Source organism: Plodia interpunctella, chromosome 8 (genome assembly GCF_027563975.2).
Source record: "Plodia interpunctella isolate USDA-ARS_2022_Savannah chromosome 8, ilPloInte3.2, whole genome shotgun sequence".
NCBI lineage: Eukaryota > Metazoa > Arthropoda > Insecta > Lepidoptera > Pyralidae > Plodia > Plodia interpunctella.
The window spans coordinates 7,228,497-7,247,855 of record NC_071301.1 but is presented as its reverse complement, the minus strand read 5'-3'; the positions used below and the strand labels follow the sequence as shown (position 1 = coordinate 7,247,855).

General features: G+C 32.6%; 1 protein-coding gene and 1 long non-coding RNA gene across 2 annotated transcripts in view; one reads left to right on the top strand and one right to left on the bottom strand.

Annotated features, from left to right (window-relative positions):
* Positions 1-5,561: 5,561 nt before the first annotated feature.
* Positions 5,562-6,491, bottom strand: LOC128672168 (uncharacterized). The gene has a single exon (XM_053749115.1). It carries the CDS (start codon positions 6,489-6,491, stop codon positions 5,562-5,564), a length of 930 nt encoding a protein of 309 aa, XP_053605090.1.
* A 10,263-nt stretch (positions 6,492-16,754) lies between these two features.
* Positions 16,755-19,359, top strand: part of LOC128671972 (uncharacterized) — a 99,895-nt gene continuing 97,290 nt past the window's right edge. Inside the window, exon 1 of the long non-coding RNA XR_008404891.1 lies at positions 16,755-17,108. This is a non-coding gene — a long non-coding RNA (uncharacterized LOC128671972). The remainder of the gene's footprint in view (positions 17,109-19,359) is intronic.

Below are 19,359 nucleotides of genomic sequence, written 5' to 3'. Positions count from 1 at the left end.
ATTGCTGCAAGAACGTCTCAAAATAACGGAAATAGGCTTATCACAGATAATCTCACGTCTCGACTGATAAGAAAGGATCTAATATGAAATGATGCGTGGGTTTTTTGTCTGCACCTGACTGGCCCTCATTCAATCTTACAGGATGCATACAATTATTTTAATCTTATTAAAATCATGTTTTTAAAACTGGCTAAATAATATGGATAATCCATTCACTTTTATTTGTGTCGATAAAATACCTATACATCGTTTTTTTTTTTATTGAAAATCAAAATGTATTTTGCGATAAAAAAATATTTCACCATTTTTAGTACGTTTATTAACTTAACAACTTGAAACATTAAAACTATTTGTCAATAAAGTAAGCAGTTTTAATAAGTTATTGCTTTTCCATTCAAATATTTAATGATAAAATTACATAATAATATTTGTATTCGAAATTATACTCGATTAGTTTAACTACCTTTCGAAATTGAGTAATTTGTATAATTGGAGGGTACATTTTGTTAAACGATTCCTTCGTTTCTCCAGAATAAGTAATTTATTATATAATCCGAAACTTAATGTTATGGTAGCGTGTAGTGGTAATTTCATAATGATATCAATTAAAACTCTCATTAAAGAACAATGCTCAATTATTTTGATAAATTGCAATTTCACTTGCTTTTGTTTGCGACCTACCTGTAAAGTATTTTATTGATTTAATTATTAATGAAACTTTTTCGTTTCAACTTAAGAATATACTAAATGTATTTTATTTTCCACTAACTATTATGAAAAACATAATATCGAAGCTGTGTGGCGCAGAAAGTTCATACAATATTTTTAATTACATTACTTCCATATTCAAAAATAGAACAAACATATTTAAATTACATATATTCATCTGTCCGACTTTTTAGAAAGGGTCAAATTGCTGAGCAAACTTTTATTAAATTGCTGAGATACCTTGGATTGACATATAGGGGACATTTTATCCTGAAAGTAAGCGATTCTCAAATTATTTGGTCAAAAATCAATGGCGTTGAATAAAGTAGATATAGTAGACTGTGCATAAAACGTAAGTTTTTTTTTTCTAATTACGCGGGTACCACGACGAGCAGGTAGTGTATATTTTTAAGTAAAAATGATTATATAAATCACATCCACATTACTTTTAAGAGGACAGCATCCAACATCATGTAAACGGTAATAAGAATCGGACACGTCTCTAGTTAGACAAACATGAGATGCCCGATAACTCGGAACAATACGACGTGGGTCGTATGGGTGCTTTCCCAAACCGTGAAGCTTATTACATTTGTTCCCACTGTCTACTTGTTTAAAAAAAACTACCATTACACATAGTATAAAACAAAGTCGCTTCACGCTTACTGGCTGTCCCTATGTATGCATAGATCTTTAAAACTACGTAACGGATTTTGGGACGTGGAAATACAATACAATACAAATACAATACAAATAACCTTTATTTAGCTCCACAAGTATACAAGGACATAAATAAACACACAGATCACAATTATAAATATAAAACTTGTGGGAGCTCTGGAGACACCAAACTAGGCAAAAGCCTGTGTCTTGGGTCACCAGGTCCCCCTCACATGTTTGACATTACAAGGTATCCCGGAGTAAATCAGTATCTTCATTTATATATATAACTAGGTATTTGTACTAATTATTTAATAGACGTAACTATTTTATTACTTATAAAAAATTATTACTATTCAAGTATTTAATGCAATGTTATTTTAAATTATACACTTAAACCAATATTTCAAGTAGTTGTTCTGTACCATCATAATCAAAACTGTCTAACCAGTGTTTTAATTCCGTCTTTATTTTATAATTGTTTAAATTTTTTGCCGTATATTTTGCATTATACTTATTATAGAGATATGGAGCAAGAAAGTCATATTGAGTTTGTGCAAATTTAGTCCTAGTGTAGGGAACTGGGCAGCGGTCGACTCTTTTATTTTGCACAGGTAGGCTCGGGACTACTTTTGAATGATACCTACGAATGCAATTGTAAAAATATAATTTTCTTACAGAGAGGACTTTGGTAACCTTGTATAACTCACTCGTTGGAAATCGAAATGGTAGGCGCATAAGTACCTTCAAAACCGCCCGTTGTGAACGTTCTAGCTCCATAATAATAGTTTTGCCAGCACCTCCCCATGCACAAATACAATAGCTCAGTATAGATTCGCAAAGAGCTACATATATTCTCAACAACAGACGTGATTGTGCAACTTCTCTTATGTTTTTAAAAGCATATATTAGTTTCCTGACCCTTTTTGCTAGCATAGTAATATGCACATCCCATTTAAGTCTGTAGTCGATTAATACACCAAGATATTTCACACTATGAACTCTGGTTAACTCTGCACAATCCAGACAACACCGTCGGTCCATACGGTTACACGGGTACGTGTGAAGAGTTATTCTATAATTAGGATCTGGACTAGTTGCATCCGTTATTGAAAAACAAATATAGCTACATTTCGATGTATTTAATGTTAAAAGGCTATCTTCTAGCCAACAGCTGATACAAGCCAGACCTTCTTCAGTTAGGTTATTAACCTGTTCCCATGTTTTACCATGAAACAGGATCGCTGTATCATCAGCAAATGCAAATATGTTTGCTTGATTTATATTTAGGCTGCACAGATCATTAATATATAACAGAAAGAGACTAGGACCCAACGTACTTTCCTGAGGGATTCCGTAGTTGCTAACTGCACTGTCGCTGACATGGTTTCCAACTTTAACACATTGTTGTCTATCCTTAAGATAGTCCTTGAACCATGCCAAGGCATAGCCGCGTATACCAACATTCTCCAACCTTGTAATCAATATGGGTAAAGACACAGTATCGAAAGCTTTTTTAAAATCTAGGAAAACTCCGACACATTTCTCTCCTTTATCCAAGTAGGATGTGGCCAAACTCGTCAGTCTTAGTACCGCGTCCTCGGTCGATTTGCCCTGTCTAAACCCATACTGATTATCCACAATACGACCCTTTTTTTCTAAGTAACTCATCAACCTAGTATTTACAACTTTTTCAATAATTTTAGAAAGACTAGATAGAAGTGAAATTGGTCTATAATTAGATGGATCCAACCTATCTCCCGACTTGTATACAGGACATACATTAGCTTTTTTAAATAAATTTGGAAATATGCCGGTTTCAAAACTTAGGTTGCATATAAAACATATGGGTTCTACTAAAAATGGAGAAAAGGTTTTTAAGAACGACGTTGATATCTGGTCCCAACCAGGAGCACTATTTGATTTTAAGCTATTGATGATGTTTCTAACTTCTATTGGGTCTGTAAAAAACAATGCTAGTGATTCTACCGGTGTGTTCTCTTTTTTTGCTGATTTGGCTAATAAAATGTCATTCGTTTTTAGCTTATTTTTTGTTTTAGCTGCCAGGGAACTACCTACACCCGTGAAATAATTGTTGACTACATTCAAAGAATTTACTGGGTTATCTTTTATATTTAATATATTATCATTTGTTGTCTTTGTTCCATTCAAACGACAAATTTCCTTTATTAATCTCCAAGTTTCTTTACTGTTTTTTAAATTTTTGTTAAATTCTGTCTCGTAGTATTGTATTTTAGCATATTTGATAATATTATTGCAAATATTTCTATATATTCTATACGTTTTACTTAGTTCATCATTATTTACATTTCTTTTAGCTTGTTTATGTAATTTATCTCGTTTGCGTATTGATTTGATTATACCTGGAGTAATCCAGGGCTTCAGAGGACGTTTCTTATTAGCGACAACTACACGGTTAGTGTTCTGGTTAAGTAAACATTGCAAATAGTTAACTAAGTATTCAGTTGCTATATTTGCATCTTTGAAATTATATAGTTCATCCCAAGATTTAATTTTCAGATGTTCAAATATGCGGTTATAATCTAGTTTATTTTTATTAAGTGCAGGGTTTTTTTTATTTACTTGAGCGTCAGATAAGAACAGTAATATTGGAGAATGGTCAGTTAACCTATCAAAAACAACTGTCTGCCACTTTCTATCAGTTTTAATTGAAAAATGATCTAGACAATTATTGTATCTAGTCGGTAAGTTAATCCCTTGAAGCAACCCATAAGTCGCTATGAGATTGAGATATTCATTAGTATTACTGTCTGGGTTTGTAGAAATTATATTTATATTAATGTCGCCAGTCAAAATAATATTTTTCGTTTTAATTGATTTTAAGACTCTATCCAATGAATTTATATAATTGTTAGTATTAGAAAAACATGGCGGGCGATAAGAACAAATCAGAGTATAGTCATTTATAGAAACAAGTAAACAATTTCCATCATTAAATGGGGGTTCATCAACAGAGGTAACTACAAGGCCGTTCCGCACATATACCACCACACCATCATTTTGATTTAAACTGATCTTAGTATGATACATATTGTAATTAGGTATTATTGGTGGATTTCGTTGTTCACTAGTTCTACATTCTGTCAGTACCATAACGTCTATGGGTATTTCAATCCTTGAGACAAATACTAAAAAAGAATCAATATTACAATTGATACTACATATGTTACATGTTACTATAGTGAGTGATTTATCATTCTTAGAGCTATATTGCAGTAATTCTGGACAAGTACTAGGGTCCTCTACCCTATGACAAATAATTTGGTCCGAATTGTCAATTTCAGCATTAATAGATGATACTAATGTATTGAATTTTATATATAAAATAAAACAATTACACAAGTATGAATCATAATTTCTTCACTGTTCAAATAGGTATAGCACACATTATAATTTAGATAATCCTTAGTAAAGCATTGCAATACACTTAAAAATTGACAAAACATAAATTTGAGTTTTACAGAAACAGTCTTGACGCACTCATATCGATGACTCATTTCATACTCATGTATCCAATGCGGAATCAAGCCAGTGAATCCTACGAGACAGAAAATAACGGTGGGCAAGTAGTAGCTTGCAAGTTGGGCAAGTAAGTCATGTAATTGAGGTATTAATATTTCAGAGGTACAAAACGCACAAATTAAGTCATTGTAAATTTGTGATTGAGAGCTTTTTACATTGGTGTAGAACAAGGCAAGTATCGTATTCAAGTAAATAAATAATGTAGTTACGTTATATAGACATATTTTATGTATAAAATGTTTACAGTATTTTTTTATATGGTATTTCTTACTATAATATAGGCATATATATATTAGGCACTTATACAATGGTAAACATAATCTACCATGCAAAGTGTAGGTATTTCCTAATTGTAATTTTATGAAGTAATCTAAATCGTTGGAACAGTAGATCTTTATATATGATATTAAAAATAATGTTAATTCTAAATAAGTGTAAAAGTAATTAGTATGCGATATAGATGATTTTTGAGACACAAGGACAACTTTATCAATAGCATAATAATAAAAAGTGGGTAGTTTGACTAAAACAGCGGATCGAGTATTGGAATAGAGGTTTGGGATACACTGAGTTATGGTAAACTTAACGTTAGCAAAATTGAATATATCAACTAAGATTATAAAAATTAGTCATGCCTTTTTCAGTGCTTTTAAATTCTCTTCAGTTTTAATCTCTATACGAGGACCGCCTTCGGATTGCCGCATATAAATACGGCCCCGATTGGTCCAGCAGAATTTGAACCCCGAGATTTTGGCAGTATCCCGGGCCTGCCCGAAAAGTTTGCGATCCTTATTCGTCAAGCTTTCAGTTATGTAAATTGGCACTCGTGGTCCCGGTAGCCCAATCGATGTCGTTGAGAGTTTACTGTGGGGATTAATTTTATTGTACTCCTTGACTCCATCTAGTATTTTGTTTTTCGATAATACAGATGTTAATTCTGTCACCACTATTGTGGATCCAGTTTTATTCTTAATCCTATATATATCTTTTATGTCGGATTTCGTTATATCGACATTTATAGTCCCGCAGGTCTTTTGCATAAGGTCGCAAAGATCTTGTTGTGTTTCCGACCTATTTTGCTGTGTGCTAACAGGTAGGTTGCGGACCTCGACAACTGCGGACTTCGACCTTTTTTGCAAGTCCTCAATTTGATTCTCTAGCGAGGCTATATATGACAAGTTTTCTTTACGTTCTTGCTCCATATTAAGTAGTTTGATCTTCATTTCCTCATATTGTTTGGAAATAAACTGAATAGACTTTTCTACTTCCATGCTAGATGATTTGATACTGGAGTTCTGTTCTTTCAGTTCCGCTATATCAACTGATAGTCTATTTAGCACCACATCTTGATCCTTCTTCCACTGAGTCAATATAGTTAATAATTCTTCTTTCGTCAATAGACTACTATTATTATTTTTTTCTTGGTCCTCCTGACGAGGTCTTTTCATTCGTTTACTCACATAACTCAATGGTATATCAGGATCCAGGTTGGTAATATCATTTTCCGAGGAAACTTGATGTACACTGTTACCAGGTGGCGACCTTAAAACTTTTGACATTTTTCTTTTTGTTCCTAATTTCGCAGTTTATGTGTTTGCAGTACGACCAGATAGCGTAGATCCCCGTAGACACTGAGATTTTATGTTAATGTAGTTCTTGTTAAAATGGATTGAGAACAAAAGATGACCAGCCGATCGCCGCACAAAAACTTAGAAATTATAAGATCAGTACAACACGATATATATTTATCCTTTATTTCTGTCTTCTTCACACTTCGATAAACTTCACTGGTTTATGCGCGCCTAGTATTTCACTTAATTTTTTAGAGGGAATTTTAATTAAATAAATTGATTAAAAAATATTTATGTAAAAAATCGTGGGGCACACGTCTGTTCGCTTACGCGGTCCGAGAGGAAAGTAAAAGAAATTACAGGTTATGGTATGGAACTTGATAATATTCACGTTTATTATTAAAAAATTGTTACAAAAAACATATTTATTTTGTATTATTACTATAGAATACGGCACAAGATTTACGGAACCCTAAACTGCTAAATAAAAGAAAGAACTGGAAAAACCTTTGCAAATTGTAGATAATGTGTGATTCTTATTCCATTTAACCGAACAGAAAAACTACCCGAAAGGAAAACAAATTACGTTAAGAAGGTATCGTGTGTAACCCTCGAACCATCTTATTACTCCTTTTACTTAGTGGATAATAATATTACCGAAGTTCGTATAAGTTCTAAATGTAACCCACTTACCCAAACTACCTTGGTTTTTGGTGCATTTGATGACATAAACAAAGTTAGGATACCCTTTTACGGGACGAGAATACGAAAGAAGGGTCAACAGACAAAGTTTGTGCCAAAAGTTTCGATGTTGAAATTAAATAATAGGATATTAATGTATCTGCTTTTTAATATTATAATTGACGTGGAAAATGTCTAATTTCTGAATGATTTGAATTTGAATTTGTAATATCTATTGTGGAATGAGCTTGTCATGATTATCCCTAGAGACTACAATATAGTTATTTAAAAGTGTTATTTCAGGGCGGGCAACGCGTGTGTGACACCTCTAGTATTGTAGGCTGTGTGGTGAGCACTTCCTATCAGGTGGGTGCATGCCAATTTATTTTTTCAGTAGTATAAAACAAAAATTATGTATTGTGATTTAGATTTTTGGTGATGAAACGAAATATTGTGATAGTAATAACAAATTCTTCCTATTTGAACAACAAAAATTAACTGTCCGTCCGACTGTTTATGGACGAATTTTATTACAATTTGATGTATCAATAGAATGTAACCTGGAATAGCACATAAGGTATGAGAATATTTTATCACAAAATTCTTGAGGAAGCAAAGCAAAGCAACAGAGCGCAACCAGTAATCCAGGAAGCATTTTTCTTTTCGAGTGTGTATTGCTAACATTAGTGTCAGACTTTATTCAAGTTACTTATGGCATCTGAAAATGACTTTGACTACCTACCGACATCTATAGGCAAGTAGTCGCTTATACATTAGTGAACTTAAACTGTCAACAAGTGCACAGGTTTTCTCATGATGTTTCTCACCGGAACCAGTCAGATTAGTATACAAGCACGAACATATTTTTTGGTGGCACGAGTAGGATTCGAACTGCGACCTTTCGATATTAGGCCACAGATATCCGGTTAACCACTGGACCACCAAGGCTTCAAGAACAACAGGAAAGAAATCATTGTATACAGCCAAAGCTACAAATATCAACATTTTTTTATTACGAACATGAGAACATATGAGAACAATAAATCTACAAGTTATAACGAGTAATAATAAATATTGAATGTAATAAAACATACATCAATGAAATATCTTATCAATTCCAAACGTACAAATAGACGAATGACGAAGAGGCGTAACTCTTATTACAAGAATATCGATAACAAATCGTAGATGGTATGGAAATAAAGTTTCACTCATATTATCATTGATTAATACAAATATTAGACAGTGACAATATCAGACAAAATATCAAACATATTTTTTGGTAGGTTAGCATGATATGATGACAACAATAGCTTTCCTCAGGAGGATTGACTTCAAACAGGCGGTCGGTTGTAAAATCACAGGCAAATCGTCAAATTTTTTGAGGTTAATTTTTTTTTTCGTTAGCCTCGGACCTCACGGCGTCACAGCCCCGAACGTAATTGGGAATACACTAAGATAAATGAATAAATCAATAATAAATATACTAGGACAAATCACACAGATTGAGCTAGCCCCAAAGTAAGTTCGAGACTTGTGTTATGGGATACTAACTCAACGATACTATATTTTATAACAAATACATATATAGATAAACATCCAAGACCCGAAACAATCAGAAAAAGACCATTTTCCATCATGACCCGACCGGGGATCGAACCCAGGACCTCTCGGTTCAGTGGCAAGAACTTTACCACTGCGCCACCGAGGTCATCAGAAGATGAGAGAAAGATTCTCCAGATTTATTTTATTTATTGCACCTAATATATTGTATGAGCATTTGATATATTATAATAATATGACAATTTATATGAGCATCTGCAATAATCCTTCAGTATTTTTTCATAAGTTTTGTTTCTGTGTTCTCATCGGTTTATGTTCGAGTAACAATGTTGACAAGAGTGGAATTAATCAAAGACAAATCATTGGTCTTTATGCTAATGCAAGAAGAAGCATCGAAAATATTTTTATATTGTACTTATTTCATTTATTTATGTCTAGTCATCATTCTAATCTTGATAGGCAGTAACATCAATCTTTTTATATGCATAAATAATATCTGATTTTCAACCTTAATCAACGTTTATAAGGGTTTATTTAGAGCAAGTTCAAGATCAAATAATAAGAGGCGGTATTAAGATTAATGTAATGTTTAGGGTGTTGACCAAATTAACATAGCATTAAAACTTTGTTTATACATACTATGAGAAAATATAGCAGTATGTTTAAAAAAAAATAGTTTTAAACTTAAATAATTTAGCATATAATTAAATAAGGTTTAAAGTATTTATTTCCCAAAAACAAATCGGTGCAAATGCGTCAGTCAAACAATACTACTCGTATATCTATTGTGTCTCGATTCTGCGCGACGTCGAAAATAATGTTAAAGTTTTGTAAGTATTATTACTCATATATAATTTTTTGTAGTATGTTGTTATGTCTCTCTGCCGGGTAAAGGCCTCCCCTTCTTTTAATCATATTTAAAAAGAGAAATATTGTCTACATCTTATTAGCTCTATAAGTCCCAAGAGAAGTGATTTCAAGGTCATTATAAAACTTTCCCTCTTCGGAATATACCATGAGATTCGAGTGACGTATATTTTATTACATTATTTACTAACACACGCTACGATTATATTTATAAGAATATAGAAAATAATCTGACTCTAAAATTTCATTCCAACTTGTCTTTTAAACAAATATATCCCATCTACTTCAATTTTGGCACCATCATCAGTAACGAATGTTCATTGACCCCTATAATTGATGGATCCAAGTTAAACGTAGGCATGGATAGATTAATGACCTTAAGGCTACCTGTCCACTTGATCTAAGTTAACATTCTAAAACAAAACTGTATAAAAATTCTGTAGTTTCACTTTCATTTGAGCCAAGCTGAACTGCTTTGCCAAAAAAAATGGTACTTAGAAGCTATGATTTACACCAATAAGATTGATTTATTTTCTACAATCATACAACATATTAAAGCTAGGCGATATTTGAGTTAGCTCAGTAGAACCGCATCCTAAGAGAGCTTGGCCGAAATTCTAGATAATGTATCTGGTCATCGGGCCATTAATTCGCTAGTCTGTGGTTACTTGATCAATTCTAATTCTTGGAACAAAAGTAGTTGTTTGCACATTGTTTAACCCGTTATTGTAATCAAAATACGTGTCAGATTAGACTTTAGGTCTTATATATCTGATATTATTGGAATATTTATTTATATGTGCTATTACTATAACATTAGAGAGTGGAAGATATACTTTATCGGTAATTCCCACTGACTTATACTATTAACGTCAGTAATTCCGCCTTGTGCCTTTAATATTTTTATTAGTTACATTTGAAAACTGGCATAAGAATGTCGTTAATTACTGAACATAAATGTTTACCTTGGTCACTAATAATATTATAAATAATTAATAGTTTAAACTGACAGAAGATTTCATATTTTAACTGTAATATACCTTATAATAACTTAATTTTGACCCAATAAAGGACCGAATTAATTAGGCCACCATCAATCAAAATGTTGTATATTTTGTCGCTAAAAATAAAAACGTTATAGGTGTGCCACTTCAGCATTTATATAATACTAAGGCTAATAAAATTACGAGAACTATTCTTTTTTGACGGTCACTTTCATGAGTATTATAATTATTATGATATTAATTAAGATATTGTTACAATATGACGAATATACTATTTATGTTAGTGTTATCACAGAGTACATTTTTATGATGTGTTTGATTTATTTCAAATAGTGAATAGTTTATTATTCTACACTTTTGTAGTTTGAATATCTGTTAACTATGTCGAAGTAATTTTAATCGAGTGAATCGCAACACTAATTGACGTATTTCAGCTCCAATCAATATTGGCTGTAGCGTCCATGTGTTCAATTTGGTATGCATTCGGGGTTAAGTGCTTTGTTTGGTGGTTACGGGCAAATATTTAAATCTGTACCATGAATTTCTTTGGTTAAGATTAATAAAATTGTAGGTTTGCTCTTAAAATCTTACGTGGTTGGCACTCGCCTCAGTTGCACCAGTAAACTTTGACGTTAACTTTACCTTGCGCACTGCAGTTGATTAGATAAAATGGCGAATTTTGGATTGTTGTGCGCTGCTTAAAGTTAAACGTTCTTAAAAAAAATTCACTGATGCAACTGAGATTAAATAGTAATATGATTTTAATTCCTCATACCTTGGTTAGATATGAGGTAAGTCATGAGTAAATGACCTAATATATAAGTTATATATTTATTCCAATATGTGTGCTTCCCGCCCTAGAATAGGAACACTCCATATACTCCCGTGGATAACGAACGAGGCAATTAAGGGATAAAAACCTTTGATAGCTGAAATGCATCAACAGCATTCTTGAAGAAGGCCAAATCATCAAAATTTTAAGGATTTATTTTGACGGACCTCGGGGTTCAAAGTATTACAGTCGAGTATGGACTCGGGTATAATTTTATTTATACCTCATATAAGGAAAGAAATACCTGTTAAATCATTACTTACCCAAGTTTATCTTGTATAATACTACACAAGACAAATTGTGTTTCGATCTTTGTACATCTTAAATCTTGTTCGTTATCAAGACACCTAACACATACTATAATGATATTAAATAAAATGATCGCCATGTAGCGACATTGTGCCAACAGCGATAAAATATAGTTTGAAATCTATGTAATAATATAGGGTGATTATATTTAAATATTAACTAAATTCGTATATAGAAAATAAAACTTGGCAATATTCAATAGAAAAACGACCAAAATACTTTGAATTTTTCATTCAAAATCTAGTCAGTTGGATCCGTAAACATTACGTTAAAGCAATGCTTTTTAAGGTTCATCTAAAGTTAAAAACTGATATTTATATTAAATTATTTAAAATCACTCGTGCGTCTTTCTGTCCGACTTGCACAGAAAGTTTATCTTTTCTGCTGACATTTTTTATATTTGTAGGTATTCAATTTTTTTTATTGAAATGTTGAAATCCAAACTAAAAGTCTAACCAGATAGTGTGGCGCCTCGCCGCAAATTATGGAGCACTAATCTTGCCCCCTGTGCCCTAATTTCAGAGGACGAAGTGCGGATTCGCATTTCACTTCTCACTATCGAATCGATTCGAAGTGAGACGCAGCGAACCAATAACATTGCAGCGTGGTTGTCATTGCGTCACAATGACGCACTGTGATTGGTTAGCTGCGTCTCACTGCGAATCGACTCGATGGTGAGATATAAATAGCAAAGTCGCACTACGCATACTGTATTCCATGATGACTAAATATCAGCCATCGACAAAGCTGTCACCGTGGCACAACACTTGTCCAGGAGAATCTAATTCCGAAATCGTAGGAGAAGAATATCGTACAAGAAAAAGAAGAATCCAAACTGTGTGCAAAAATTGGCTAATGTTAAAAAATTCAACCTGTATGTATACCGACTTGTAAAATATACTTCCAATCATACAATAAAGCGTTGTCAATACGTAGTCGTGTCTGCACTGTGGTCACAAGTAGAGACACGAGTATTTACGATTGCTGCATATTGGATGATAGATGCCACACATGCTCTGCCTTAATTCGAATAGATGACGCGCAGGGTTATCTACAACGAGAATTTCAAATAAAATTATATTTTATTTGATACTTTTAAATTTAAAATTAAATTTTATTTGTTTCTGCTTAAAACTGGATTAAAAATAATAAATAAATAATTGATATATTCCTTTTAGAATCAAATTTTAATATAAGTTTATAATTACGATTATCAATATCTTAATATTCATAATCCTAATTATAAACTTTCGCTTTCCATTGGTGTAACTACTTGCAGGTACTTGGTAGTTACATTAGCGAATCAGTATCTCAAAAATAAAAATAAAACTGAACTTGACCAATCAAATGTATACGTAACTACTGTAACATCTATAATCGATCTGTAAAAAGTGGGTCAATTGTTTCAAACAATATCAACCATGATCGATAAGATAATTATAACCTTGCGGACGCGAAAGTTGTAATGGCATTGACTTTCAATTGCCTTAAAATGTTAACGATTATATAATAGATCAAATCAGTATCGCCAAAAAAACAATGGTTCGATATTGGTACTTCTAACGTCTTTGTAATTGTTTAAAGTCGAGCAATGCTATGAAATAAGTACTTGCTTAATATATTAATAAGTTTACTTTGTTTTTTTTTTTAATTAGCTTCAAGAAAAATCACGTCTCCTACAGACGTGATTTTTCTTGTAAATGTTAAAGCTAGTGATCTTAGCACTATATGTATTAAATTATTTAATTATTTATATAAGTAATTAAGGGTACATCGCATCAGTCAACTTTGACGTTGACTTTAACCGCGACGCGATAAAATAGTTGATTGTTGACGTACGTTGCGTTTTTTTTTGGGCAGTAGGTTGCACCAGTCAACTTAAATCTATTCTGAGGATGAGTTTTACCAGTCAATACCACAAAAGAAGTTACCAACCCTATTAGGAAATTCATATTAATATCCACTAACAAGCACAGAGCGGGCCATTGGCGATATTGATATAAATTGATTAAGACTTGTCGCGACATTAATTAACTATACTTAGATGCAAATACCATAGTGCCTAGACTTGATTGATTTTGACTTAGCACGTCTGTTTAATGAATATACCTTTGTTTATATTTATATTATATTATTTTCCGTTACAATCACCTGAGCATTGCCTAGTTGCTTCCTAAAGAGCCCAAGGTCATTTCCATACTTTTCATCCACCCGAGGGCCAAGTGTGGGTTTGCTATTTACATCCCACCATTGAGTCGATTCGAAGTGAGACTCAGCGAACCAATCACATTACCCTATTGTGACGCAACGACAATCACACTGCAATATTGACGACTTCGGTGGCGCAGTGGTAAAGTTCTTGCCACTGACCTAGAGGACCCGGGTTCGAACCCCGGTTGGGTCATGATGGAAAATGATCTTTTTCTGATTGGCCCGGGTCTTGGATGTTTATGTATAAGTATTTGTTATAAAATATATTATCGTTGAGTTAGTATTCCATAATACAAGTCTCGAACTTACTTTGGGGCTAGCTCAATCTGTGTCTTAATATATTTATTTATTTATTTAATGTGATTGGTCTCGAATTTCAATAAAACTGTAGATATTATGAAAAATTTAAGTGACTTAAAAATAAATAATAAAATATTCACTCAGGAGCTCACACTATCACTGTAATTCGTTCCAAAAATAGCGGTTCGCAAACGGAATACAATTTTTCGCTTATTAGCCATACTGATGGAGTTTGATGGCCGGGGTCAAGGTCAGCCAATGTTAACTGACATTCATCAATTTTATGTAAATAAATCTCTGGCATCTGAGCACAATGAGCATGGCTCGTGATTGATTGTTTTATTTTCACAGATGTATTGCCACAAAATAGATATGACACAGATGTAGAACAGTATGAAAGTGGAGCTGGAATGCAATTAGATTCGATTAATTTCGATCGCTCCGGAATTTTTCACCGTTTCGGTTGCAGGGGTTTTTTTTAAATAGCGGCCCGAACACACATTTTTTTTCTTTATAATATTAGTATGGATTGACAACGGCAACGTTAATTTTTGGGTCAATTTTGGTCCAAGAATTTGTGAAATATTTTCACGATGCCAAAACGATCTCGCTTCAAAATGTATGTCAAATTCACTTTCATTGCAGGAGGAGGTTATAAATACCTATGTGGCAAATTGGATGTGTCAATTATTATAATTAACCATAACTTAATAATTTAAGCGACATAAATTGTTACAGTATTGAAAAATCTCTATAATAAATGCTAATAGTAGAGACAAATGTCCATAACTATTATACAAAACAACAACTTCGTTTCAACTGTGATGGTACCGGAGTGTTCACTGTGTACACTCCATACTTTGTAGTTTTACTCTATTTTATTGCCGCCTTTTGTTGGACATTCCAAAGCTTTGAGGAAGGCTTAGATGTTTGAACTTTAGATTAAGCTTTTATAGAGTTTGGCCTCTGAATTACAAAGCACGACTTAAGTAAATCCAATTTGCTGAACACATCGTGTATTCATCAGCCTTCTGCTTTCTCTCGAAAATTTGTGAAACTAGCTGGTTTTATTGTTACCGATAATTTAAAGATGAAAGAAAACCAAGGTATATTTTTTTAGATTCTTAAGAAGCGTAAGTCCGCTACCTATGTATCGACACTAAAACATCCAGACTTGAGTCTGAGATTGTTGAGATACAAAGTACCGGAAAAAATGGCCCGAGAGAGGAACCACCGCTTAGTCATGATCAGCCCTGATGCTTGGTACTTGGAAATTGCTAAATAGACTGCGCACTCAAGTAGGTCGGTGCAAAGATAGTCTTATCATGTGAGGTATGCTCAATGGTTTCTTCCCACAATCAAAGGCTCATACGCTCATCTGTGTTGACATTGGTTCATTAGATGTGTGACACACGAGTTCCTCTCGTATTCAAGCCGGTTACGCGGCTTGACTAACTCGCGCATTGGTCTGATAACTAGGGTCTGATGACCGTGTGGAGGCGAAAAATAGGAAAACGAACCCTGGGCTCCAATGCTTGAGTATACAATAAATGTTTGATAAGACAATATACTTGAGTGAGAACAAATGAAATCACGTAATTAATAAAATTGATAATTTAAAGTCATTTTAACAAAAGCTTATACAACTATAGAAAATATATCACAACTGGTTATGAAGATTGGCATAGTGAAGCAATAATTACAGCATATAAGAGAATAGAAATAGAACTGATAAATCAGTGATTGGCCTCGATTTGTATCAATCAAGGCAAAACGCTCAAACAACAATTCGAATTGTGTCAAACGATGATTGGTTGCAGCATGTGTAATTGGCTGAATCAGTTTTCACTTAGTACAGTCGATAGCACATCTATTCACCCTATATTCATGGGAAATTTGTATTACTCTCTGCGTAGAATGCAGGGTAAAAGGGTGACTTGCCTTTCAGTGTACTTGTAAAATTTTACGTTAACTATTCAGTCTTAGATTAAATTATTAATACTTTCGTATTTAAATTCTTGAACAAACAATGACACAAGCATTTTTTTTTCATAAATCATTGTAAAAGGAATGTACTATAAATACATATATGGTGTGTGATTACACTATAGAATAGGATCACTCCATATCCTCCCGTGGATGCTGTATGGGGCGACTAAGGGACACATAGCTAAAACTGATAGGCAACAATATTTCCAAGGAGGCTTGACTTTAGACAGACGGCTGATTATCATCACAGACGAATCTCAAATAATAGTAAAATATAATCTAACGTTATTTTTTACGCTGATCATGGGCTTCACAGCATCACAGTTCCGAATGCAATTGGAAACATGCGGAGATGAGAAAAGGAGAGGAATGAGTTCAAAATATATTTTTTTTCATGTCAATGACAAACCAATATACACAATAGTGCGCGTCAAGCCGAATATACAATGATTGCAATACTTTACTTTTGTTTCGTCGGCCATCTATCATATTGCGCGTGCGCCAATTTGTTTGTCAGGACGATCTCTAGTGGCACTCGCGCATTAAATGCAACAATTGATTGATTGGGTGTCTGTTTATAACGTTTTGTAGTCTTTTATTTATTTTCTATTGCCTATGAGATAGATATGCCTATGAGTTTTGCTTCACGACTTTGTTCTCCAATTTGTGGCTCCTTTTTCGTATCACACAGTTTTATTTCCATGAACGCTATAATCATAAACTTTTTATTACTATTCATCCGTAGACTTACGAGTGCGCTTGAGTGGAAAAAAGTTGAGTGGTTGTGTGATTTAACGGGGAGAGGGCCCCGTACAGATTTCAAAAAATACATGACGCACTTCCAATAGTGTGAGTATGTTTGATACTAAATAACGCAGAATATATTCGAATAATTTCTAATAATTCTCATAGAAACAGTAATTTTTTTTCTATATCCCCCTATAAATAATAAAATAAAAATTAAACTTATAAATAAAATTATTGAATATTCAGTTTAAAAAATTAATGCAAATTCCCCTCTACTATATTCAATATTAAATCCTGATCGGTACTAATTCTCTTTTCCCTTCAGCTAAATCAAATGGAGTTCGAGAAATCACACCAGCTACGTTTAGTTCTAAACTAAAATTAATCATCATTTCTTAATTTTTATAATAATTATAAACAACCAGTATATCAGAGTGAAGCTTTTCTCTTTACGATGTCTAGTAGAACAATGTTATAATAAATTACAAGGCAGACTAGGCCTAATGACTTTACATCGCAAGCCTAACAGGGGTCTAATCGCCTCGAGCGTAACCCTAAAAAGTTGTATTCGTTACGTCTCGAGAGGTTATAGTATGAGATATCCATGTCAGTTTTGATCGTACGCCTCGACTTGATTTATGGGTCGAAACCAAGGAGCTTACAATTTACTTTGGAGTTTGCACTTTCTTACAAATTCATGAGTCAATTTACTGATTACTGAACCAAAATTTTGTATTATGACTGTTTATTTAGACGTTTATGAATTAAAATATTTATCACGGATAATAAAACAATTTGTACTAAGATGATCCCCAATAACAATAATAAAAACAACGGGTTTGAAAGTTCATTGCTAAGTACCTTTAATTTATGTCACACATTTATTTATCCAATAAGTTGGATATCGAATATCTAATTTCATAAATAAACATGGTGTATTCGAATTTAGAACCACCTGTCTGTCTCTTAGAAAGAATAAAAGTAAAGATTTGACAAAGTTTCCGTATATTCAACGCAGATATTGATTCTATTTGTTTATAAATTTCTTGCTCAAAATATAAATTGTAAGGTCATGTTCGGCATTCGTCTTATAGACAGCTTGTAAAACTTGCTATTCGTCATACACTCTGGGTTATCGTTACAAATTTTGTACGTGGTTATTTGAATAGTTTGCTATTTTTTCCAACTTCAGAGAATAGATGTTTTCGTTTCTTCTAAACTAATAATATCTGCATACTAATTTACTTATTAATTAAAAATACGGGTCATATTTTACTTACCGACTTTTGAAATTTTCTATAAATAGATAATATGTGAGTTTTTTATTTCTTTATTACTTACTACTTCACGTGGAACGACTTAAATGTACCTATGGATTTCTTGTAATATATACAAGATCTATCTACATAGGTATTTAGTGAAAAACATAAGACCAGAAAAATATATAGTTTTTTTTATTTTTATTCTAGTTTCAGTTCTATCCAATTGTTTATTCTAGAACCTTGAACCAAACCTAGAACCAAAGAAGCAGGTTCTAGAACCTTCTAGATTCTAGAACCTGCTTCTTTAATCTGAATTGTTTTTGTAAAAGCTACAAACGACTAGCATCTTTCTACAGATGGTTCAAGCCGGTTCTCCATCGAAGTTATCACTAATTAGCATTTCAGAAGATATCATCACTTTCGCCATAATATTTCAATGCAACTTTAATGAGCTTCGTGCACATAATGGCAGTACTTGTACCCTGCTAAGGCAATTCATTACTAACTTTGTCGCTACTTTTACAAAATATGTATAGTACAGATCGATCCCGTTATGTATAAAAAAGTTAAAGCTAAAGTATGTTTTGTCACTGTCACACTTTATAATATTCGATTTATTAATATTATTTTTATATTATTTTTAAATTGTCAGAAAGATACAAAACACGCTTTACCTTAACACGCTTTAACTTTTTTATGAAATAAAAAAAAAAAATAATGGTTTTTTTTATCATTTTGTCAATTTTTTTTAACAATAGAAATACAAAATTATATAAGTTTAAACTAAAAACTAATTCATTAAATTAATATAGGTAATTTATTTATGTAGGTAATTTGTAGTTATTTAAAGTGATAGGTAATAATGTAGTCTAGAATTTCGCATATCAATGGTTGTATATGCGGTTGTAATTGCATTGTTTTTTCGAATCTGATGTTTATACTAGAAAACATTGTTTTATTGTAAAGCAATGTTTCTAAAAACAATAATTATTCAATATTTCTAGTTATTTTTACGATATAAATAATATTGTATCAAGTTTAGTAACTCTTTAGTAACGAAATTAACAGTTTTTTAAGAGACAATAAACGTA